The sequence below is a fragment of the Mustela erminea genome, chromosome 10 (assembly GCF_009829155.1).
Source record: "Mustela erminea isolate mMusErm1 chromosome 10, mMusErm1.Pri, whole genome shotgun sequence".
In the NCBI taxonomy this organism is placed as follows: domain Eukaryota; kingdom Metazoa; phylum Chordata; class Mammalia; order Carnivora; family Mustelidae; genus Mustela; species Mustela erminea.
Window position 1 is genome coordinate 5,262,065 of NC_045623.1, and position 25,080 is coordinate 5,287,144.

General features: G+C 42.1%; 1 protein-coding gene across 2 annotated transcripts in view; it reads left to right on the forward strand.

Moving 5' to 3' along the window:
- The window catches only part of PDZK1 (PDZ domain containing 1), a 37,943-nt gene extending 12,925 nt beyond the window's left edge, over positions 1-25,018 (forward strand). For both annotated transcript variants that reach the window (XM_032301791.1, XM_032301792.1), the window contains exons 2-9: positions 3,870-4,081; positions 4,744-4,993; positions 6,851-6,987; positions 7,837-8,032; positions 10,351-10,547; positions 15,102-15,332; positions 22,670-22,960; positions 24,456-25,018. In XM_032301791.1, coding sequence (XP_032157682.1) covers positions 3,872-4,081; positions 4,744-4,993; positions 6,851-6,987; positions 7,837-8,032; positions 10,351-10,547; positions 15,102-15,332; positions 22,670-22,960; positions 24,456-24,509 — 1,566 coding nt within the window. In that variant the 5' untranslated portion in view covers positions 3,870-3,871 and the 3' untranslated portion in view covers positions 24,510-25,018. The remainder of the gene's footprint in view (positions 1-3,869; positions 4,082-4,743; positions 4,994-6,850; positions 6,988-7,836; positions 8,033-10,350; positions 10,548-15,101; positions 15,333-22,669; positions 22,961-24,455) is intronic.
- The last annotated feature ends 62 nt before the right edge of the window (positions 25,019-25,080 follow it).

The following is a 25,080-nucleotide window of genomic DNA, read 5'->3' on the forward strand; positions in this document are numbered from 1 at the left end:
GGAAAATGTTTATTGAGGTCCTCTGCCCATTTTTAGTGATCAGATTATGATTATGATTATTTTGGTAGAACAGATAACTTTTTGATGTGCAAAGTGACAGGGCAGGCACACTTCATTGTAAGTCTCACTGGCACAGGGATCAGTTGAATGGAGTCTCACTGTGGCCCTGGCTAACCCTGCTGAGGGAAGTCCTGTAGCTTCCAGCCCCAAAGAGGCAAATGGAGGGCAAAATGAGATGACTTCTTAGCCTTGGCCAACTAAGCCGAACTCTCCTGGCTTTTTGGGTTTTGTTTATGTAGATCACGCTCCCCTCAGGAACACCTCCTGGCTTAGACTTCTGCTCTGTGTGAGGGGGTGTTGACTCGGGGTCAGAGATGGGCCCATGTTGATGGCTGCCTGGGAGCTGAGATGCCTTGGCCTGCCTTGGACTCAGAAGAGTCCCTAGTTTCCACCAGATATTTCTTTCCTAAGGAAAACAGCTCAGTAGCTTCAGTTCTTTCTTGTCTGGCCACCTCCAGAGGTCCTGCTTGCCCTCCTCTGTTGTCATTGTCCTACCTGTCCAACTTGTAAAGTGTGCCGAACTTCCCTTCTTGACTATGGAAATATTACTCTCTTTCCTGGTAGCAATAATCTAATTCTTTTGGAAGAAGGGGTGGGTCTAAAGGTGTGATTAATAATTAAGAATGATTAAAAAGAACCCTGGCTTTCCACCCTGACCACCAGCCAGCACTTTGTTCTCTTTCCCACAGACAAGCAACTTTGTTGCCAAGAGTTGACTTTCTTCCCAGAGCTCAGCAGGGGTTAGAGCTTCCTTTCATTTCCAGTATTCTATTTTGGCTATCTGAACTGGGGGAAAAGGCTGCTGAAGATTTAACAGACTCCAGCATTCGATGACTGCTGGTACAGTATTATGGAAATCCATATGCCTTCACTAGTTAACTCCCTGTTCACCATAGGGGTCCAATCTGGATTTTCTCCGGAAACAGAAGATGGGGGCTGGGGGTGAAGAAACAGGAATAAGTATCTTTAAATACAAAGATCCTTCCAGTTAGGCCCTGTTTTCCAGAGTCCCAGGCATCCTCATCACGGAGCAGGGATAGTCTTGCTACAGTCATGGATCCCAGCCCCGATTTAGGGGCGGGTGTAACACCAGATGGACCCAGATCTGGAGCTGGACTAGAGCCAGGCTCTTTGGCTTCTAGTTGAAGTGTCACTTAGTGAGATAGCAAAGGAAATCGTTTTAGGGCACCAAGGGTCCCACGGAAGGCCTGGCTTTTGGGGTATCGATCTGCTTTTCTCTTTTGCTATGGTTGATGGGGTTAAATATTTCATCAGCGTGGCGTGGGCCCGGGCATCAGTGGCTGGATCTCGTGGAGGGGCTGACATGGTGGCAGGAGCCCGAGGGGGCTCAGAGCGGTAGCCATCTCCTGGCCCGCACCCGAGGCTTCAAAGACAGGTGCAGATCTGAGTGATTGCTGTCTGGTTGTTTGAAAACTTTCACCAAATAAATAAACAATTTGGGATTTTGCCAAGAAACAGAGCTTTGTCTTTCCTTGTGGGTCTCCTTGGAGACCTAGGAAAATGACGCCTCTTTCCCCTTCCCTAAACATGGGACTAGTCTGGCTGACAAAGAGTTTCACTTTCTATCCTCGTAGAACTTCAGAGAAAGCAATTACGTTACTGTGGCTGACACCCAGGGTGTGAGATAGCTGAATTTTAGGGGTGGGTGCCTTAGAAAGGAGCGTGCATGTGCTGACCACAGACCCTCTCCTCTTTTGGTGAAAACATAGCATTGAATGGTCTCTATTTTGATTATAAGGACATGTTGTGGATTTTGCAGGTTTTGGTTGAAGTTTCTCTGTAATTACCCCCAAATTTCAGAGAGCCTTGGTTTTTTTCAGTTTTTAGTCCCATGAAATTGAAAGTTGAGAGGGATCTAGAGGTGAGTTTGGACATAGATGTGGGTTTGAGCTGGAAAATGGAACTGATAACACGCAGGCCAGATGCTCAGCCAAAAGAAAAATAAAGGTTCCGGGAGACCAGGTGCCTGCACGTGAGGAAGCCCCTCGGGTGCTGCCCAGTTCCCCCCAGTACCCTTCTTCCCGGTCTCCTTCCACAGCAGTGTCTTCCTGGCAGCGGGTCATGCTTCGAGAGCTTGCCAGTGTCCCCCAGGGGTGGCCGCTGCCCACACGATTGTGGCTCGACTTTTCTTTTCCTTGGAGATGCAGTGGGGAGGGCTCAGTCCCTGGGCCCTTGGCGAGAGGTCACTTGAAACCATGTCTCTTGGTTTGTTTTCTTGACTGTTTAGTCATTCCTGCCACTAATGGCGTGGCTGCCAGACTCAGCTGAGACGACTCCCTGCAGTGGCCAAGCTGCAGGCAGTGGGAGCCTTTCTGCCTAGTTTGTACTGTGTGTCTCTGTGGGCATGAAGGTCAGAGATGGCTATCTGGAATCACTGTGCTGTGGCTGCTAGGGAGCCTGGAGCACTTTGCTGTCTCTCCTCCACCCCACCCTCCATGCTCATCCGTCCCTGTCCCTCTAGGAGGGAAGGGACAGACGGTTTATTCTCCGATTTACTGGTAGGCAACTGTGACGAGCCAAACATGGCTCGCCCTGCGGGCAGTGGCAGCAGCAGAGGCCAGCCTTCTGCTCCCCGCCTCTGCCTGGCACCAGCCGTTCTGGTCCCCACTCTTATTCACCGGTGAAAGAAAACGCTTCAGCCAGGAGAGATGGATGACACCAGCAGCAGCCTTCCCCGTAGGAAGTGGGTGCCCAAGCACAGGCTGGTGGTTTTCACTCTTGTCCTTTCTTCTGTGGCCCAAGACCTTGCTCTGGCAGTGGGGCCAAAGGAAGGGGAGGGCGGATGGAAGCAGAGGCTGCTTCGGGTGGGAGAAGTCAGACCTGGCCCCGGGAGTTCTTCCTCTGTGGGGCATCTCTACTCTGCTTGGGCTAGAGCTTCAGGGTCCTGGTCAACCGCTTTTCTATCTCCTCTCCAATAGATCAGGCCAGCTGTGAGGGCTGGTGTCTTTGTTCTTACTTGTTTGAGGTCTTCCTGATCCTGTCCTCCCTCCCCTGACTCCCACCCATCCTTCAGGTCTTAGGAAAATCATTTTCCCAGGAGGCCATTCTTAATTCTGCCTGTCCCATTCCCTACTCCCAACATCCTCTGTTATACTCTGCCTCATCAAATCTGTTCTTTCCTAGCATATCATTCACTATGTGTTGTGAAAATACGTTCTCCCTGATATGGGGGCAAAGGATAGGTCTGTCTTGTCCACAGATTTATCCTCAAGTCCTAGTCCTTGGGAGGCTTGTCACCTATTTGAATGAGAGTGGGCTTGGATTTTCTTAAAAATTTTTAGGTCAGGGGCACCTGGGTGGCTCAGTGGGTTAAGCCCCTGCCTTCGGCTCAGGTCATGATCCTAGGGTCCTGGGGTCGAGTCCCGCATCGGGCTCTCTGCTTAGCAGGAAGCCTGCTTCCCCCACCCCCTCTCTGCCTGTCTCTCTGCCTGCTTGTGATCTCTCTGTCAAATAAATAAATAAAATCTTTAAAAAAATTTTTTAGGTCAGGTATTTAGAGCTACTTTTTTTTAGATCAGGGGACAGAGAGGAATTGAAACTGAAAAATCTGTGGTCCAGGACACAGCCAAATACATGGGTCTGAAACTCAAATAAAGAGATCACCCTTGGGGAATAGATTTGGAAATCATTAGCAAGTCCCAGAAGGTGGCCCCCTGTGCCCCCAGTGTTGGCCGCAGTCTAGGTTTGGCATGGTTAGAAGAATAGGATTATGGGAGATGGAGGGCAAGGGTTCTATCTCCAAGCAGATTTTCTTTCCTATGGGTTTATCCATTTGTTTTTCATCACAGAAATGGCTTCCGCCTTCCATCCGCGAGAATGTGAACTGTCTAAACAAGAAGGACAAAGCTATGGCTTCTTCTTGCGAATCGAGAAGGACACTGACGGCCACCTGGTCCGGGTGGTTGAGAAGGGGAGCCCGGCAGAGAAGGCGGGCCTCCAGGATGGAGACCGAGTTCTCAGGATCAATGGTGTCTTTGTGGACAAGGAAGAGCATATGCAGGTGAGTGGGCTATCTGGGGTTCTTCCTCCAGGATCTCTACTGATTAGTTTTTGGGGTCGGCGGAGAGTTCCCAGCTGCCACTGGCAAGGCAGACCCCTTCATGGCCCTACCTTCTGCCTGCTACTCAAGTCCCTTCCAATGAACTGGGAACTGTAAAATTATTCCTAGATTGAATAGTGTCAGAGTCCATAGGCATCATGTTTGCTATATGCCAGGAGCTATGCTAGGCAATTTCATATTCATGATTTTGTTGATCCCTTATCACAACCCATGAGCTTCCATATCACATGCCACAGAAGAGGGCTCAGAGACTCAGAGAACTTCGCTTGCTCATGTGTTCATGCAGCGAACCCATGGATGGTCTGACCTGCCCCAGTTCTCCCTACCCCCTAGTGGATGCTCCTTCCACTATGCCATGCTGTTTCCATTAGCCCAGCTGGGACTGGGCCACAGTCTAGGTTACAACAGTGCTAGAGCCCTGTCCCCTCCAATCTGCCCCTGGATCTTAGGAGGGATGGGGTACGGATGGCTGGGGCCCCATCTGCTGACTCTTTGGGCTTCAGGGGTCAGCAATATGAATCTCTAGATGCAGAGAATGAGCCAGATGGTGAGGATCCCCTATGGGGGCTTCTTGGTTAAAGTGATCTTTTTCTTCTTCCTAGGTTGTAGATCTAGTCAGGAAGAGTGGGAATTCAGTGACTCTGCTAGTCCTGGATGGGAATTCCTATGAGAAAGCAATGAAAAAACAGGTAGACTTGAAAGAGTTGAGTCAAAGTCAGAAGGAGCCGAGTTTGAATGATAAGAAACTGCCCTCTGTGGTGAACCAAGGAGCACAGACTTGGACCCAGCCACGGCTCTGCTACCTGGTGAAGGAGGGGAACAGCTACGGCTTCTCTCTGAAAACTGTCCAAGGTGAGCTCGAGGGTGGCCTTTCCTGAAGAAAGATATTATTGGTTAATGACTTCTTTGGCAGATTTTTCAGATGCTCTGGCTGTCCAGCTGCAGCTTCTCCCTCCCATCCTCCCTCCCTCCCTGGCCCTTTCCCTTGCTTTGGCAATCGCGCAATGAGGGATCAAAGCACTGGACCCAGCCCAGGGCAGGGAGGGGCGCTGGGCACTGCTGTGCCCCAGTGTTTGTTGGGCTGAGCCTTAGAGGCTAGAGGGTGAGAGGGCTGATGCTTCTTTGTTATTCTTTCCTTTCTGCCTTAGGGTGAGGAGGGAGGGGAGATGGAAAGAAAAGGCAAGAAAAAGGAGATTCTTCATCATAGCTACTTTCGAATAGCTACTTTTTCACTTCTGAGTGCCCAGATGCTCCTTTATTTGGCAAATTCTGGAGCACCTGTTGATGAGGCAGACCCTGGTCTAGTTTCCGAGGAGCCTATACTAGTTCCCACCCTCTTGTGACACTGAAGTAGTGCCTAGCCTCCCCTGCTCTGAGGTGCCTCTGTCTGACAGGAAGTACTAGAAGTACTAGAAGATCTGTTTCTAGAATGAATAGAGATGCAGGCTGGCTTTTGCTCAGTTGCCCGTGGTTCTGTGATGGTGTCTCTGTCATGTAGGTGGGAGACACAGAGGCTACATAAAACTTTCGGGTTTGACCTTGAATGTTGCTCCTCCCACGTTCTTTCTGCTACTGGAGAAGCACGGGTCATAATTGAGTAAATCATAAAGAGCCGAGCAATAGTAGACATAAATTGTTTCCAAGTCTTATTTAACCTATAGCAAGTGATGTAAAGTAGCTATAAGGGTGGCTCAGTGGGTTAAAGCTTCTGTCCTCAGCTCGGGTCATGATCTCAGGGTCCTGGGATCAAGTCCCACATCAGGATCTCTGCTCAGCAGGGAGCCTGCTTCCCTTCCTCTCTCTGCCTACCTCTCTGCCTACTTGTGATCTCTTGTCTGTCAAATAAATAAAATCTTAAAAAAAAATGTACTTCTCAAGTTTGTCCATTATTAAACATAATAGTGCAGGTGGTCAAGGGAAGCTGGGTGTTTCATATAAGTCCATTATCAGCAAAATGGTGTAAAAGTTATCATAATTCAGGTTCTACTCCTTGGACTCTTGTGCTAGTATACATAATAAATGGTTTCGATTAGCTTTATAAAGAAAATCTTTTCTTCATGACAAATATATAATAAAGCAACCGGAGAAATTTTAAGGCAGCAGTTTATACTGTTATTCCTTATAAATCACTTATGTTGTCTTTATGAAGTTACCCTTTGACCAGGTTGAAATATTAGTATTTTGAAAGAATTGGCAGCATTTCTATAAGAAGCACCTAAGTCACATCATCTATTAATCCAGACTGACTATGTGTGCCTGCCCTTCTGCGCCTCTGTTCTCTTAAGCCGGAATGAGTGAGATTTCAGGACTTCACTGCTGTATGATGGTTGGCGATAGTACTAATTAAAGAGGACAGAGTGGAACAGAAGCCTTCTAATTCCACAAAGGCAAAGAATGGGAGTAAGGCACAATGAAGCAGCAAGGGCACAGCTTGGTGCTTTCTGCCTCAAGAGGCCACTGAGATTCTGAGATTCCTTCCTTGCATTCAGCCGGGCTCAGAAATTGTACTCGGATTAATAGAAACCAACCAATCAACATCCGTGTCAAGCTTTGTGCCAGGAGCTATAATTTTAATTCCAGATCAGAAGCCCCAGGCTATTTGAATTAGCCTAAAAATTGGAAGTTGTAATTTTGCATTTTGGGGAGAAAACCCTTTATAATTGGACTTTCCATGGAATAGAGTTGTAATGCTTGTCCATGCCCTTTCAGGTAAAAAGGGAGTGTATATGACTGATATAACGCCTCAAGGTGTGGCTATGAAAGCTGGTGTCCTGGCTGGGGATCACTTGATTGAAGTGAACGGAGAGAATGTTGAAGATGCCAGCCACGAGGAAGTGGTGGCAAAGGTATAGCCCAAAGGGGACTTTCCTTACTTTTCACTCTACTCTTACTGGAAGTGACAGGAAGACACGAATGGCAATTTATGATGGGAGGATTATAGTGATGAGAGGTTAACCAACCCTTTGCATTAAGAGGGTCCAGACACACTAGTGGTGTCAGCAGTGTTAACATGGGGTTCTGGAATAAGGCCTTTGCTGGTTTCAGGATTTTGGAGAAAAGCATTCTAAAGTATTGTTAACTTTAGCTTTTGGATCTTATTTGTACCTGATTGGGAGCTCCCTCCGAATTTATAACAAAGTCAGTGTTCTAATAAAATGTTTTAATACGAGCTGGCAGATAACCAATGTGGTGATGGATAGGGAGCTACACATAGAGAGTATTGGAAGACATGTTACCCCAAATCTTATGTTCCAGCACAGTTCCCTGACCCATGGATAGCCCTCTGAGGTTTTCCTTTGTGGTCATATGGAAGCTTGAAAACTGACCAACTTGATCTTCTCTTGGTAGAATAATTTTTCAAAGTAGACCTTTTCATGCTTTTCCAAACTCCTTTTCTAGACTTAAGAACCTCGCTTAAGTACATTTCTGGGTTTTCTGAATTCTAGCTCTCACTTGGATTCAGTTAGCATCTGTGTGGGTGAGGTCATACTTAGCAAAGGCAGACACAGTTATGGACATGGAGATAGTGTTGACCAGTGAAATGGTAGGAAAGAGTATCATAGTTTAAACTTGGGCCTTACATTCCATTATTTTCTATCGAGTCCAGAGACTGTGTGTCTCCAGGAAGAAACTTTCCTGCTTCCCACACTGTTCTTGGCGATGGCTGTCGGTCTTACCTGTGTGTGCTGTTGCAGGTGAAGAACTCTGGAAGCCGTGTCATGTTCCTGCTGGTGGACAAGGAGACTGACAAGCTCCATGCTGAGCAGAAGATAAAATTCAAGAGAGAGACAGCCAGTTTGAAATTGCTACCCCACCAGCCCCGGGTTGTGGAGATGAAGAAGGGAAGCAATGGCTATGGTTTCTATCTAAGGGCAGGCCCAGAACAGAAGGGTAAGGTACTAGAAGGACAGAAAACTTGGTGGTATAACCATCTAGTTCTTCAGCCACTCTGACTCCGGAGTTCTTTTAGGCCCCCAAGTCCCTACCAGCTGCTGAGGGGACAGCGAGAGACTAGAGAGCATAGCTGGATCATTTTCCATGGGGGCCATGGTGGGCATCTCAAGGTTTCCTTAGCAGAATGATGAGGCAGAATTTTGGATCTGGGCAGTAGTATGCTGTAATTTGCTCTTGGGAAAAAAAAAATGCCCTAATTTGTAGCATTTGTTGATTTTTTTTTGTTTATATTTTTTGTGGTGAAAATACTCCCAATTTCAAGCCACGAATGTGCTGTCCTAGCATGCAAAGTTGAGAATCTTGAGCAGAATTAGTTCCGGATCTGAGTAAGGGGTGTAGGTTGGGGTCTGGGAATCAAATAGTATCCGAAATCTTTCTGATTGCTTCTAACTCAACAAGGAAAGAATTAAGGTCCTTATAGGGAAGCTGACTATATAAAGGAATGCAGGGTTAGGCCATTAGCAAACTGTTGTTCTAGACGTTGCTATTTTCTTTTCATCATGTATATTTATAGTAATATGAATCAAATTAACATTTGATGAATTATATAAAAACATCTTCAGGGCCTTATAGAATATCAAGTGACTCAAACAGGAATTCTTCAGTCAAGGAGCCTACTACTTAGTAGAGGAGATACAACACGTATGTCCAGGACTGAAGGTGGAGGGTGCGGGGCACCATAAACTGGGGTAGAGTACTATTGGAATTCAAGGTTGGAGCAAATTTTTCCTACTAAAAAAGTACTGGAAGGCCTCATGGTAGAGATAGCACCTGAGCTCAGGCCTTTGTAGTGTGAATAGAATTTGAACAAGTAGATGGTGTGGGGACAACGAAGGCCATTCCATGAGGATAGGATTGTGTGAACCACTCAGGGAAACGTGGGTGCAGTTTGATCGGCATCTGATCTGTGGCACAGAAAAGCATGTCAGAAAAGCAGGTTGGAAAGAGATGATGAGGACCTTTAATGCCAGGCTGAAGAGTCTGAACTTGGCTCTGTAGTTGATGGGGAGTGAAAACTTTTTTCAACAGTGTGAGAGACAAAAATTAAGCCTGCAGCATCTTGGGGGCTTTAGAAATCTCCGTTACTCCTAATAATTCTGCAAGAAGAATTTCTGAAACTGAGGGCTGGGAAAAGATACAGGAATTATTATAAGGACAAAGAGTTATAGTTTAACTGGGATCAAATTTAGATCTTGTTCCGTTCTAGAGTCTGTGCTTGTGCTGTTGTACCCAGGAAGACTTGGTCAGACATTGCATCAAGATGAATCTGAAGGCAGACCTGCATTGGAGAAAGCAAGGATTAGGGACAGGGAGAGCTGTTGGTAAGGTGCGGTAGTTGTTAGGTAGATTTCAGGCAGGAACTAGATGAAATGCGTTTAGGGAGAAGAAGTGGGACCACAGAAGAGATGTGTCAAACATTAAGGTAGCATCAAATGACCTAGCAGTTGATTGGAATACGGGGAGTGGATACTGTGGAAGAATTGATGTCAGTGACTGGGGTGATGGTGCTTTCATGAATAGGTGACCGAGGGGAGGAGCTTTGGGATGGGGGAGATGGGCAGAGACAACTTTTGGTTTGAACACGTTACATTTGAGGGGACTATGGGCTATCTACTTGGAGATGCCCAGCAGCAAGCTGGAAAAGTGAAACGAGCTTGTTAAAATCGTGGGAGGAACAAAAAAAGTGTGAGAGATCTAAAGGCATCTGGTGAAGGCAGTTCAAGTGAGGAGAGGAAGGGTAAAGATGCATCTTTGAGGCACGCACACACGAACACATTCATAGTTGAATACATCCAATTGCTACTAAAATACCAGCATGTGTTTCTTAGGCTCTGAGTTCTTTGTTTTTGTTCTTCTTTCTTCTTTCTGCCCCATTTTAATGGCTTAGCATCTACATAAGATGTATGGGTACAAGGATGCTCACTGACTTCCTGGGAACTTGCTCACTCTTAATGCTTAGCCTGCAGTTTTGTCCAGATTATGTCTCAGATGTGTTTAGTTACAACATGATTCTATTCTTTAAGATCCTTTCATCGGTAATGGCTGAGTTTGTTCCTGGAGTAAGTTGTGGGCAGGGAATGTGGCTGGATGGTGTGCTTGTCATCTTCCTTGGATGCTGGTGGGAGGGGCAGTAGTATTCAGAATGAGTTTTAAATCTATCTTATCTGATAAAATAAATGGGTCCCAGCAGAGAAATGCTACAGCTTAATTTAGGGGTTTTTCTGATAATTTTATTTCACTTTTGGGGAGGGTAGGTCAAGTCATCAAGGACATAGATTCCGGAAGTCCGGCAGAGGAAGCTGGCTTGAAGAACAATGACCTGTTAGTCGCTGTCAACGGCCAATCTGTGGAATCCCTGGATCATGACAGTGTGGTGGAAATGATTAGAAAGGGAGGAGATCAGACTTCGCTGCTGGTGGTAGACAAAGAGACGGACAACATGTATAGACTGGTAAATAATTTAAGGCTGTACATTCACGCATTAAGGTTGGCGTCCATGCCCTCAAGTCCTCAAACTCTGGCTAAGTTACCACTTTGATTTTCAAATTGGAAGGGCATAGCAATCATCATTAAGGCAGCACTGAAGTTCAAACTGGTAGTGATAAGAGAATGCCAAGTAATAGGTACATGAGTCTTAAATGCTTAGATTCAAAATTTTGAAAGAATTTGCAAATTAACTACAGAATTACTCTTGGTGATCTAAGAAAAATCTATGAACTATAGCCTGGGAAAAGGCGGATGTAACCCTAGCTTTCCCAAATAGGAAGCAATGGAATTTTAAACCATAGGCCAATGAATTCCATTAACACACATAAAAGACTAGAAAGGGTTTTTATTTTTATTTTTTTTAAAGATTTTATTTATCTGACAGAGAGAGAAAGACCGTGAGAAAAGGAATACAAGCAAGGGGAGTGGGAGAGGGAGAAGCAGGCCTTCTGCTGAGCAGGGAGCCCGATGTGTGGGCTCAATCTCAGGACTCTGGGATCAGGGCCTGAGCCAAAGGCAGATGCTTAACGACTGAGCCACCCAGGCATTCCTAGAAAGGATTTTTAAATAGCTTCTAAGCCCTTAGCAAGGAAATGGAATCACGGACTCACCAAGACTAACTAACCCTAGTGTCAAACTAACCTTATTTGCTCTCAACTTTTAATCACAACTGGTGTTATCTGCATGTTTTGTTTCTTAATAATCTTTTAATTTTATCACAGAAGGTGAGGTGTTCAGACTAGTTTAACAGACATGTGGGGGCCTTCTACGTACCATCGCTAGGTCATGGTCATAAAGATGAACAAAGATGGTCTTGTTCCATGCGATACACAATAATGGAAGCATCTGAAGGTGCATAAATGATACAGAGGAGGAATGTGGTAGGGTGTGGTATTAGTCCCTTTTTATAGATTAGCAATTTCTTAGTCTCTTTAAACTTCATTTAAAAAAAATGTCACCCACTTTTAAAATTTGAACCCAACCTGAATATGAACGCAGGTTCTTTTTTTTTTTTTTTTAAAGATTTTATTTTTTTATTTCACAGGCAGAGATCACAAGTAGGCAGACAGGCAGGCAGAGAGAGAGAGAGAGAGAGAGAGAGGAGGAAGCAGGTTCCCTGTAGGGCAGAGAGCCTGATGTGGGGCTTGATCCCAGGACCCTGAGATCATGACCCAAGCCGAAGGCAAAGGCTTAACTCACTGAGCCACCCAGGCACCCTGAACGCAGGTTCTTAATTCATTATACCATATACCCTCTCAGCACATTTTGATGAACTATTTCAAGATACTTGTGTAAAGAAGATTAAAGAGTGAGCTGGACTGGACAATAGAACAGTTAATGGGTTTTTAGTTAATGGGTTTTTAAAATGGGTTTTAGCTAGTTGTACAACCTTACCTGAAGAATCCTCGATATTGGAACAGTATCAGTCTGAATAGATGACTCCAGTGGTAGGCTTCTTATCTTCAGCAAGTTTATTACCAAATTTGGATGACAACATGGAAAATACTCAACATACTTAAGTCATATGGACGGCTTAATGTATTGATGGGTAATTAATTTACTAGAGATTGTATTCAAAATATCCAGTCAGGATAGAAAGAAGGGTAAAAACTAATGGGTTTAAGTTTAAACAGGAATAAATTTCAGGTACTAAACTAACTTAAAACTAAATTGTATGAATACCAAATGGTGAGACCTGATTTGAGGACTACAAAAAAGACCAGAAACCTGATTATACTCTAAGTAGCCACCCCCACCCCCCAAAAGGCAATTTAAAGTTACCTTAACTGACACTTGGCTTTTGGAGATGATAGTCTTTCTGTCCGGAGTTGTTCAGACCATACTTTAAATGACCCATAATGTGATCTTGGGCAAGTTACCCTCCCTGTGTTTGCCTGCTTAGTTGTAAGATCGGGATTGCTACTGTGAAGGGTTATATGAGGTAGTATTTAGAACATTTAGAATAATGCCTGGCACATAGATATGTTATGTTTGTTAAGACAACACTGTGTCCAGTTCTGAGAACATAACTATAAGAAGGCCAGTGTCCAGAAAGGAAATCAGGGCAGAGTTTTTGGAGATCACCATATGAATATTTAGTTTGAATAAGCGTAGACTTTGGGGAAGAAAGGAGAACATTTTCAAGAATTTGAAAGGCTAGGGATGCCTGGGTGGCTTAGTTGGTTGTCTGCCTTTGGCTCAGGTCATGATCCCAGGACTCTGGGATCAAGTCCTGCATCAAGCTCCTTGCTCAGCAGGGACCCTGCTTCTCCCTCTGCCTGGCGTTTCCCCTGCTTGGTGCGCTGGCGTTCTCTCTCTCTCTCTAACAAATAAATAAAAATTAAAAAAAAAAAAGAATTTAAAAGGCTAAATGGTAACTATGTAAGGCAATAGATATGTTAATTACCTTGATTGTGGTGATCACTTTACAATGTGTACCTGTATCAAATTACACCATACACCTTGAATATATACAATTTGTTAATTACACATTAATAGAGCTGGAAAAAAAATGAAGCAAACACTGACAAACTTGAAAGTAGAAATAGACAATTCTACTATAATGGTTGGGAGACTTCAATATCCCATTCTCTATCATGGATAGAGCCACCAGTCAGAAGATAAGGAACTCAAGGGCTTGAACAAAAGAAACTAACTAGATCTAACAGAAATACAGAGCACTCTGTCCAGCAACAGAACACATTCTTCTCGAGGGTACATGGGCCATTCTCCAGGACAGACCATATGTTAGACCACAGATTAAGTCACAACAGCCAAAAGATGGAATCAAACCAAGTGTCCACTGACAGATGAATGAATTTAAAAATGGTGGTAAATATAGTGTGTGTATATAAAATTAAAAAAATATATTTAAAAGAATTCAGAAGGTTATTACATGCAAGAAGCCCCTACTTTTGGGGTTTTCTACAGGGCATAGCTTAACTACATAGAGAATGTATAGGGAGCTAGCTTTTGGCTTGACACATGAAGCTGCCAGGAACAGGGTAGCCATTTTTGCCAAGTGGTGACCTTCCAGCTTGTGGAAAAGTTTAGGCAGAAGTCAGGAGGTTACTGCTCTGGCTGCTGTAAAGGGGATTCTGGCATCAGTTCTTTTCCAGTCCCTCCTGATTTTATGACAATGATTTCTCTGTAATGTTCTGGTTTAATATAAGAGAGAACTTTGATCTGAAAAGATGCCTGTCCCCCACCCCTGCCCCACAAAAGCCCTCTAAAGTAGGTTCTGTACAGTGCTTGCTTCGGCAGCACATATACTAAAGTAGGTTCTGTACAGGGGTGGGTGGCTGGTGGTGGGGGGAATCTTTGAGATCTATAGGTGAATCAAACAAACCAGTTCTTGGCACATACTAGGCACCCAAATGTATGAAAGTGCATAAAACCTCATGAAGTGTTTAATGTTATGGTACTTCAAGGTGAGCTGCTACTATCCCATACAGCTGATTTGCCTGTTGGGTAGTGATGTCAGGTATTTTTGTATGTAATGAGTCACTGGTAACTTTCCACATTGTAAAGACAGAAAGAAATGTGGGACATTTGCAAGCATATCACTGAAAGCTCTGAAATTTAGTTGACCTGGATAACTTAGGAGTTCTTAACTGGTGCTACTCTTGTTTAGAAAGGAAGATGTGGTCTTGTGGTTAGTGAGAGAAATGATAACCAGAGGACCCTATTCTAATTTTAACCAGGTGGCTGCACAGTACAATCTGGGGCAGAGCACACATTGTACTCACTTGCAATTGCTTGATTTTCTACTCCTTGCCTAACAAATGTCCTGGATACTTGTAAGCAGTGATTTAACTGCTGATCCAGGATCTTATCATACCCAATCTACCCTATTAGTTCTCTCAGTTAAAACCCACAGTCTACTAAGCTTTTAATTCTTTTAAAAAAATCAGTCATGTGTTTCCTGTTCTAGGTCTCTTTTGTATTCAAGACTTTCACTCCCTTCTTCACATGGATGGTCTGAGAGAGGAGATGGAGTAGAAGTATTTAAAGATGGTGAGGAGTTGGGCCTAACAGGAGTGTCAGCTAATGGTTACAACAAAAAATAGTAAAATGAGTACAACAAATTACTCTGTGTACTTCAGATGGTGATAAAAATATTGCTCTGTTGCACTTTCTCTGATGTGTTCAAGGAGCTCTGAAGACCATCTTATTGAGGAGGAAAGGGCCCAATGAACCAATTATGCAGGAGTTACAGGGCAAGTCACAAGAAACTAGCATTTTTGTTACTTATTTTGGGATCTTTGCGCGGCATTCTATACACTTTTGATTTTTGTGTATTTGTGCATTTGTTTACTCCATAGCTAAGCTCCATCTTTCTTTACATGTTTTGCGGTTGGGGTAGTATAGAAATTTTCCCAACCACAATCAGATGTATCCGCCAGGCTTATGGAACATGGGTGACACCTTGTGAATGAAGTTTTCGTAAAGTACTTTTCGTAAAGTATAACTACTCATACTTACAATTAATGTTTTTTCCCCCCTTTATTTTCAAAAGGCTCATTTTTCTCCATTTCTCTACTATCAAAGTCAAGAACTGCCCAATGGTTCCATCAAGGAGGCTCCAGCTCCGATGCCGGCTCCCACTCCTCCAGAAGTGTCAAGTCCAGATACTACAGAGGAAGCAAGAGATCATAAGCCTAAACTTTGCTGGCTGGTTAAAGGGGAAAATGGCTGTGGCTTTCACTTAAATGCCATTCAGGGTCAGCCAGGCTCCTTCATCAAAGAGGTATGGTCCTCTGGTTCTAGCAGCCCAATGAGCACAGCCACTGATGGCGTAGTAAAAAGCTTACATGGAAGGCATACACTGAGGGTTTAAACAAATGCTGTCATGGTCCTCTACCCTTTAAGACAGTGACTAGTACAGCCTAAGCTCACCCCATTCTTTCTTTTTTTTTTTGAAAGATTTTATTTATTTATTTGATAGAGAGAAATCACAAGTAGACGGAAAGGCAGGCAGAGAGAGAGAGGGAAGCAGGCTCCCCGCTGAACAGAGAGCCCGATGTGGGACTCGATCCCAGGACCCCGAGATCACGACCCGAGCTGAAGGCAGCGGCCTAACCCACCGAGCCACCCAGGCGCCCCCTCTTTTCTTTTTTTTAAACACCTAATTGTCTTTAGATGCTTTCAAATCAAATAGAGTGATTCGGCGTGACTGTACTTGACAGTCACTGTCCGTCCGCTCTGAGTGGGAGTGATACTTGGTAACTTACACATTTGGCATAATGTCCCTAGCCTGTAGGGACTGACCATGAGAAGACCATCCTTATGGCTCCTAAGTTGGGAATGCAGAAAGGGAACCTATGAAGAGGAATTAGTGCCTTCAACTCAGATCTATAGTATGACATTCAATCACTGTAATGCTACACATTTTTTTTTTCTGATGCTTTTAATGATTTTTTTAAAAAATTGAAGTATAGTTGACATACAATGTTATATCAGGTGTACAACATAGTGTTTTAATAATTATATACGTTACAAAGGCTCATCATTGGTTAAGTGTAGTTACCACTGTGTCATACAGTTATTAAATATTGTTGACTATATTTCTTAAGCTGTACTTTTAATTCCTATGACTTATTTATTTTATAACTGGAAGCTTGTACTTCTTAATCCCCTTTGCCTATTTTGCCCATATCCCCCATCTATCTCTGCTTTGGCAACCCGTCAGTTTTTTTCTCTGGATTTGAGTCTATTTCTGTTTGTTTTGTTTCTTGGATTCTGCATATATGTGCAATCATAAGGCACATGTCTTTTTCAGTCTGACTTATTTCTAAGCATAATATTATTTAGCATAATATTAGCATAATATTTAGCATAATATTATCTAAGCCCATCCGTATAGTTGTGAATGTCAGGATTTCTTTTTTTTTTTTTTAATGGTTGAGTAATATTCTATTGGGACACATGCACACGCCACATCTTCTTTATCCATTCATCCATTAGTGGGCACTTAGGTGGTTTCCATACCTTGGCTAGTAGAAATAATGCTACTATAAACATAGGAGTGCACAGATCTTTTCAAATTGGTGTTTTTGTTTTCTTTGGGAAGATACCAAAGTGGGATCAAAGGGTCTTATGGTATTTCTAATTTTAATTTTTCGAGGAATCTCCATACTGTTTTCCATGGGGGCTGCACTGATTTACAATCCCCGCCCGCAGCAACACTGGGGTTCATTCCCTTTTCTCCACATCCTCACCAATACTTGTCATTTCTCATCTTTTTGGTACTAGCCTTTCTGACAGGTGTGAGGTGATACCTCATTGTGGTTTTGATTTGCATTTCCTAATTAATAATGTTGAGCATTTTTCCTGTTTCCTGTGTCTCTTGGCCATGTGTGTGTCTTCTTTGGGAAAATGCATATTCAGGTCTTCTGTCCATTTCTTAATTGGATTATTTGTTGTTATTTGTTGTTGTAGGAGTTTTTATATATATACGAGGGACTTCAACCCCTCATCAGATATATCATTTGCAAATATCTTCTCCATTCAGTAGGTTGCCCTTTCATTTTGTTGATGCTTTCCCTCTGCTGTGTAAAAGCATTTTAGTTTGGTATAGTCTGAATAGTTTCTTTGTGCTTTTCTTTCCCTTGTCTGAGGAGACAGATCTAGAAAAATGTTGCTAAAGCTGATGCCAGAGTTAATTATTGCCTGTGTTTTCTTCTAGGAGTTTTAGGTCTCATATTTTTAGTTTTAGTTTTCAGGTTCCATATTTATAGGTCTTAATCCATTTTGAGTTTTTGTATGTGGTATGAGAAAGTGGTCCAGTTTCATTCTTTTGCATGTACCTTTCCTATTTTCCCAGCACCATTTATTGAAGACAGTCTTTTCTTTTTTTTTTTTTTTAAAGATTTTATTTATTTATTTGACAGAGAGAGATCACAAGTAGGCAGAGAGGCAGGCAGAGAGAGAGAGAGGAGGAAGCAGGCTCCCTGCCGAGCAGAGAGCCCGATGCGGGACTCGATCCCAGGACCCTGAGATCATGACCTGAGCCGAAGGCAGCGGCTTAACCCACTGAGCCACCCAGGCGCCCGAAGACAGTCTTTTCTGCACCGTATATTCTTGCCTCCTTTGTTGTAGATTAATTGATCATATAAGCATGGGTTTATTTCTGGGCTCTCTACTCTGTCCCATTGATCTTTGTGTCTACTTTTGTGCCAGTACTACACAGTTTTGATAACTGTAGATTTGTGGCACACCTTAAAATCTGGAATTATGAGACCCTAGCTTTTTTTTTTTTTTTTTTCCTTAAGAGTGCTTTGCCTATGCAGGATCTTTGTGGTTCCATACAAATTTTAGGATCTTTCCTAGTTCTGTGAAAACCACTATTGGAATTTTGATAGGCATTGCATGGAAGCTGTAGGTTGTCTTATGTTGTCTGGACATTTTGACACTATTAATTCTCCTAATCTGTGATCATGGAATATCTTTCCATTTATGTGTTTCATCTTCAGTTTCTTTCTTTAATATTAGTCTCACAGTTTTCAGAGTATAGGCCTTTCAGATCTCCTTCTTAGCCTTCATTGAGTTTATTCCTAGGTGTTTTATTCTCTTTGATGCAATTGTAAATGGGATTTTCTTCCTTCCTCTATATGTTATGCTAAGCCCAACCACAGCATAGCTACCATCTGTCACCATACAACATTATAGCTGTACCTTTTACTTCATGATTTATTCATTCCATATTCCACCATTTTTGTGTGTGAGAAAGTGGTCATTCTCTTAGGTAGCTGTCCAGTTTTCATATGAACTTTTATTGAAGGGACTCTCTGTTCTCCACTGTATATTCTTCCCTCCTTTGTTGATTCATTCACCATATAAGTGTGGGATCATTTCTGGGTTTCCTATTCTGTTCTATTGATCTACATGTCTATTTTTTGTGCCAGTACTGCTGTTTTGATTACTGTAGCTTTGTAGTGTATCTTGAAATCTGGGATTGTGATATACCAAATTTTCTTCACCTGTCTCAAGATTGCTTTGGCTGTTTTGCTTTCTTTTGTGGTTCCCCTACGAATTAGCATTATTTGTTCTAGTTCTGTGAAAAATGCTGTTGGTATTCTGATAAGGAACTGCACTGAATCTATAGATTGCTTTGGGTAGTTTGAACATTTTAACAATATTCTTCCTATCTATGAACATGAAATGTCTTTCCATTTGTTTTTGTCATCTTCAGTTTCTTTCATCAATTTCTTTTAAGTTTTCAGAGTACAGGCCTTATACCTTCTTGGTTAAGTTTATTCCTAGGTATTTTACTCTTTTTGGTGCAATTGTAAATAGAATTGTTTCCTAAATTTCTTTTTCTGCTACTTTATTAGTGTATAGTAACACAACTGATTTCTGTGTATTCATTTTATATCTTGTATCTTTACTGAATTCATTTATTCTAATTTTTTGGTGGAGTCTGTAGGGTTTTCTATGTATAGTATGTTATCTGCAAATAATAATAATTTTGGATTTGGATGCCTTTATTGTCTGATTCTTACAGCTAGGTCTTACAGTGTTATGCTGGGTAAAAGTGCCAAGAGGGAATGTTGTCCAATTTATTGGCTTCTAAATTTTCGTAATAGTTTCTTATAATCCTTTTTATTTCTATGGTGTTGGTTGTGACTTCTTTCATTTCTCCTTTTGAGTTCTTTTTTTTCTTGATGAATCTGCCTGAAGGTATACAGTTTTGTTTATATTTCAGAGAACCAGCTCTTGATTTCATTGACCTTTTATATATATATATATATATGTATAGTCTCTATTTCCACTCAGATCTTTTTCTTTCTTTGACTAACTTTGGACTTTGTTCTTTTTCTAGCTCTTTTGGACATAAGGTTAAAGTGAAATGTTCTTGTTTCTTGAGGTAGGGCAGCATTTCCATAAGCTTCTTAGAACTGCTTTTACTGAATCCCAAAGACTGAATTGTGTTTTGTCTCCATGTATATTTTTTTAATTTTTAAAAAAGATTTTATTTATTAACTTGACAGAGAGAGATCACAAGTAGGCAGAGAGGCAGGCAGGAGAAGGGGAGCAGGCTCCCCACTGAGCAGAGAGCCCGATGCGGAGCTTGATCCCAGGACCCTGAGACCATGACCTGAGCTGAAGGCAGAGGCTTAACTCATTGAGCCACCCAGATGCCCCATCTCTATGTATTCTTTTATTTTCTCCTTGATTTCTTGGTTGACCCATTGTTTAGTAGTACGTTATTTGTGTTCTTTGTAGATTTTTTTCTTGTGATACCTAGTTTCATACTGTTGTGGTTGGAAAAGATGCAGGATATGATTTCAGTCTTAAATTTATTAAGACTTACTTTGTGGCCTAACATGAGATCCTAGGGAATGTTCAATGTGTACTTGAAAACAACGTGTATTTAGCTATTTGTTTTTATTTTGTATTTAGCTATTTTGGATAGAATGTTCTGTATATACTTGTGAAGTCTATCTGGGCTAATGTGTGGTTCAGAGTCACCATTTCCTTTTTAATTTCTGTCTGGATGACATATTCATTGATGTAGGTGAAGGGTTAAAGTCACCTATGATTATGGTATTACTGTCAGTTTCTTGCTTTATGTCTATTAATAATTGCTTTATGTATTCTGGTACTCCCGTGTTGGGTGCATAGATATTTACGATTGTTATGTTGGACTGTTCCGTTTATCATTAGATAGTATCTTTGTCTCTAGTTACTGTCTTTGTTTTAAAGTCTATTTTATCTAATGCAAGCATTGCTACCTTGGCTTTATTTTTGGCTTCGATTTGCATGGTGTGTTTTCTAGTCTGTCACTTTTAGCCCGTGTCTTTAAGGCCTGAAGTGTGTCTCTTATAGGCAGCCTATAAAGCAGTCTTGTGTATTAAGTTGATGGTTAGTTAATTTCAAACTTTTTTTTTTTTTTTTTTTTTTTTTTTTTTTTGAGAGTGAGCAAGTGAGAGCACACAAACAAGCACAGGGGAAAGAGGGGCAGAGGGAGAGACAGAATCCTAAGCAGGATCCATGCCCTGTGTGGAACCTGATGCAGGGGGATTGATCTCACAGCCAAGATCGTAACCCAAGCCAAAATCAAGAATCAGATGCTTAACCAACTGAGACATCCAGGTTTCCCGATTTCAAATACATTCTAAAAGCCATACATTTTTATTCCTTTCCCTCCACATTTAGTGCATGTCTTATTTTACATCTTTTTATTTTGCAAATCTTATTTTTTTAAAGATATAATTGGTTTTACTACTTTTGTGTGTTTCAACCTTCATACTAGGTTTCTACTACCTTACTATATTTTTGTTTTTATTGGTGAAATTTTTTCCTTTCATAATTTTCTTCTAGTTATGGCCTTTCTTTTCTGCTTGGAGAGGCCCTACATTTCTTGTAAGGCTGATTTAGGGGTTTTGACTTCTTTAACTTTGGTCTGGGGAAACTCTTGCCTTCGATTCTGAAAATAATCTTGCTGGGTAGAACATTCTTGCATGTAGGTTTTTTCCTTTCAGCTCTTTGCAGGCTAGAGTGGGAGTGGGATTATATATATAATCCCAAAGTTTCTACTGAAAAAGCAGTTGACAGCCTTTATGAGATTTCCCTTGTATGTAGCTAGTTGCTGCTTTTTGGATTCTCTATCTTTTAATATCTTTGACATTTAAATTAGGGTTCATCTTGCTTGGGATTCTCCTAGATGTCTGTCTCCTTCCCCAGGTTAGAGAAGTTTTTAGTTATTTCTTCAAATAAGCTTTCTGTGCCTTTCCCTCTTCTCCTTCTAGGGTCCTTATGACATGAATGTTACTATGCTTGATGTTGTCCCAGAGATTCCTTAATCTAATCTCAATTAATTTTTTTTTCTTTTTGTTGTTCAGCTTGGGTGCTTAACTGTTTTTCCAGATCACTGATCTGTTCTGTATCATCTGCTGATTCCCTGTAGTGGTTTTAAAATTTCAGTTACTATAAAAACCAATCAGAGATAAAGAATATATTTTCTATTTCTTTAAGTTCTCACTGAATTCATTTACTCTTAAGTCTGGTGAGCATCTTTATGACCATTACTCTGAACTCTTTCTCAGGTTTGTTGCTTATCTCCATTTTGTTCTGTTCTTAGGTTTTGTCTTATTTTTTCATTTGGAGCATATTCCTCTGTCTCATTTTGTCTCCCTTTTGGCTTGTTTCTATGAATTAGACAAACCTTTACCTCTCCCTGTCTTAAAGAAGAATCTTGTGTAAAAATGTCCCCAGTGTAGACTGTGTGTACCTAGTGGCTTTGGGTGGAGCCAGCTCTGGTGGCATGGCTGAAGCAGGCATGGGCTGGGGTGATCTTGGGGTGCCTATGCCATGACTGATTTGGTGAGACAGCTGAGGGTGTCCTGGTGTGTGCTATAACGGGCCCACCTTGAGCTGGTGTGAGCTAGGGTCCAGGGTTTGCTGTGGTGGCAGAATGGCTACAGCACCTGGACCCTGGGCCTGTCTTACACTGTCAAGGTACAGAGGGAATGTAAATAGTGGTATTTGCTAGTACCTGTGACCCTGGAGAGCTACAGCAGTTTCCCTACCATTTGGAGGATGCTCCAGGGTTAGTAAAATGGTTCCCTTCATAGCCTAGTTGCTCTTTAAACTGCTATTTTTTCCCCCTGTGCCCCAGGTCTGGGGAATCTATGTGCAGATTCCTTCATGCTCTCCCTCCCTACTGCAGTCTGTAGTGTCAAAGGTGAGGGTTTCATCATTATTGTCTCCATCTCTCCTGCTGTCCTCTCTGTGATCTAGCCTATCTATTTTTTTTTGGTGCTGAAGCTGCTCCATCAGCCCTCAGTTCTTCAGGAGGAATTGCTATTTATGTAGGTATAGATTTGGTGTCTGTAGGAGGAGGTGAGTTCACAGTCTCCTTGTACTGTCATTTTGGAGCCCTCTTCCCAATGGTACTCATTTGAGTATGGAAGTTGGAGCTTTCAGAAGCAGAAAAGCATCAGAGCACCTTTCTTCTATATCTCAGGGAGAAATAACATGGTTAAGAATACATTTTCAAGCTCCTCTCTCCTCTGAAGGGAAGCTAATCTAACATTCTTTTATCCACGTTTGGAAGTAGTAATTGAGAACCTCTTTTCACAGGTACAGAAGGGCGGCCCCGCTGAGCTGGCAGGGCTGGAGGATGAAGATATCATCATCGAAGTGAATGGAGTGAACGTGGTGGATGAACCCTATGAGAAAGTGGTAGAAAGAATCCAGAGCAGTGGGAAGAATGTCACATTCTTAGTCTGTGGAAAGAAGGCCTATGAATATTTCCAGGCTAAGAAAATCCCTATTGTTTCCTCCATGGCTGATCCACTGGATGCCCCCACTGATTCCAAAGAAGAAACACCGGCAGAACCAGAGCATGATTCACACATGGCAAAAGAACGAGTGAGTGATGGTAGAATTCCTTCAGTGATGTAAACTATCAGGGAATGATAAAGTCCTTAATAAGTACACTTCAGATCTAGGTTTACCACAGATTTCCTAGAATACTAGAAAATTACAAAGGCAACAAGTAAATAAAATTATTTTGGTGGAGAGGAAGTGATAGGAGGACAAGCTACTTTTTCATAGCATGGAGTTGACAGTAACTCTTCAGATAAATATCAATAAATAAAAGCTTATCAAAATTATAATGGAACCACCAGAAGAACCTGAATCAGACTATGTATAAATTCTGGTTCTGCCACTTAACAGCCTTGCAAATGGATTTATTTGATCTTGCTTCACTTTCCCCACCTGTAAACCAAGGATGACTTGTTGGATTATTATTAGGATTATATTAACTAAGACTATTTTAAAAATTACTAATTTTTAATTTTTAAAATTTAAAATCAATTAGTTTCAGAGGCAGAGTTTGGTGATTCATCAGTTGTGTATAACACCCAGTGCTCATCGCATTAAGTGCCTTCCCTAATGCCTGTCACCCAGTTACTCCACCCCCCTACCTACCTCCCCTCCAGCAGCCCTGTTTGTTTCCTATTAACTAAGATTAACGTGCTTCAAACAGTGCCTAGTTAATAATGGTAAGCCTAAAATGCATGGTTTTTAAGATAATTGGTAGGTATTTGTGTTTTATTAGTAGGGAGGAATAAGCATTACTCTGTATTTGTATTAAAATCCTTGGTAAGTCTATTTTTGTCCATGTTCATAGAAATGTATGGCAAAGCCAAGACTCTAAAAATTTTATATCATTCTTCTTTCCATTAAATTCTATTCCATTTACATTAATTTTACGGATTGGTCATAAATTAAATACTATTTATTAATGAATACACACTTAGTTTAGGGTGCTATAATAAAATACCATAGACTGGTGGCTTACAAACAACACACATTTATTTTTCTGAAGGACAAATTTGATGTCTGGGGAAGGCCCTCTTCCAGGTATAGGCAACCAATTTCCTGTTATGTCCTCACGTAGGGGATAGGGGGCGGGTTCTTTACAAGGCATTAATCCCAATCACAAGGGCGCCACCCTCATGACCTAATCACCTCCCAAAGGTCTTACTGCTTAATATCATCACCTGACCTTAGGATTAGTATTTCAATATATGAATTTTGGGGAGATACATTCAGACCACAGCACACACCATAGCCACTGACCTTGCATTCTTGATTGCTCAACAAAGAAAGCATTCTATGTGTCTTTAAAAGATTTTATATTTCCATAGCAAGTCAATAATAGGCCTGTGCTAGCTTTATAGAAAAGATATACAGATATTAAGAAATGTTAGTGTCAAACAGTAAGCTGGAAACAAAGCCAAGTGTAAAATTCAGGTTACCTGGCTTCTAGTGAGTGACTCTACTCCCTGCCTTAAGTCATGCAACTGTTGCCATTCACGCGCTCGCACTTACAGATCTTCTGTTTTCTTTTGCACAGGCGTACAGTACAGCCTCACATTCTTCTTCCAATTCTGAAGATACCGAGATGTGATGAGAGCAAATAAAGGCTTTGGCCGACAGCTGTTTCTGGGTATTTAGTAGGAATCCTTTCCCGAAGAATGAGCTGCCACCCATTTACTGTTTCTGTTAGAGAGAAACTCCTCTGGGAACCGGTTCATCATGTGGGACTGTCTTCTGTTGTCATTTGTCTTGGGGGTGACTACTGCAATAGATGGCTTATTTATGGTCAACTTAAGGCGGGGACCAGATTCTTTTCATGTGATCTCTTTCAAGCTTTCAGCTTCACTACATTTCTCTGTATGACAATTATCTCTTAATTTTATAGGCTCCCTGACCACTAACGATGATTCATAAATCTGTATATGTGAGAGCTGCTACAAAGTTCTGAGCAGATAAGCCTATTAAGACTATGCTTTTGTAAGAATGCTGTGGTTGCTAAAATAGATATGCCATTAAGAATGCCTTTAGAGGGCGCCTGGGTGGCTCAGTGGGTTAAGCCGCTGCCTTCGGCTCAGGTCATGATCTCGGGGTCCTGGGATCGAGTCCTGCATCGGGCTCTCTGCTCAGCAGGGAGCCTGCTTCCCTCTCTCTCTCTGCCTGCC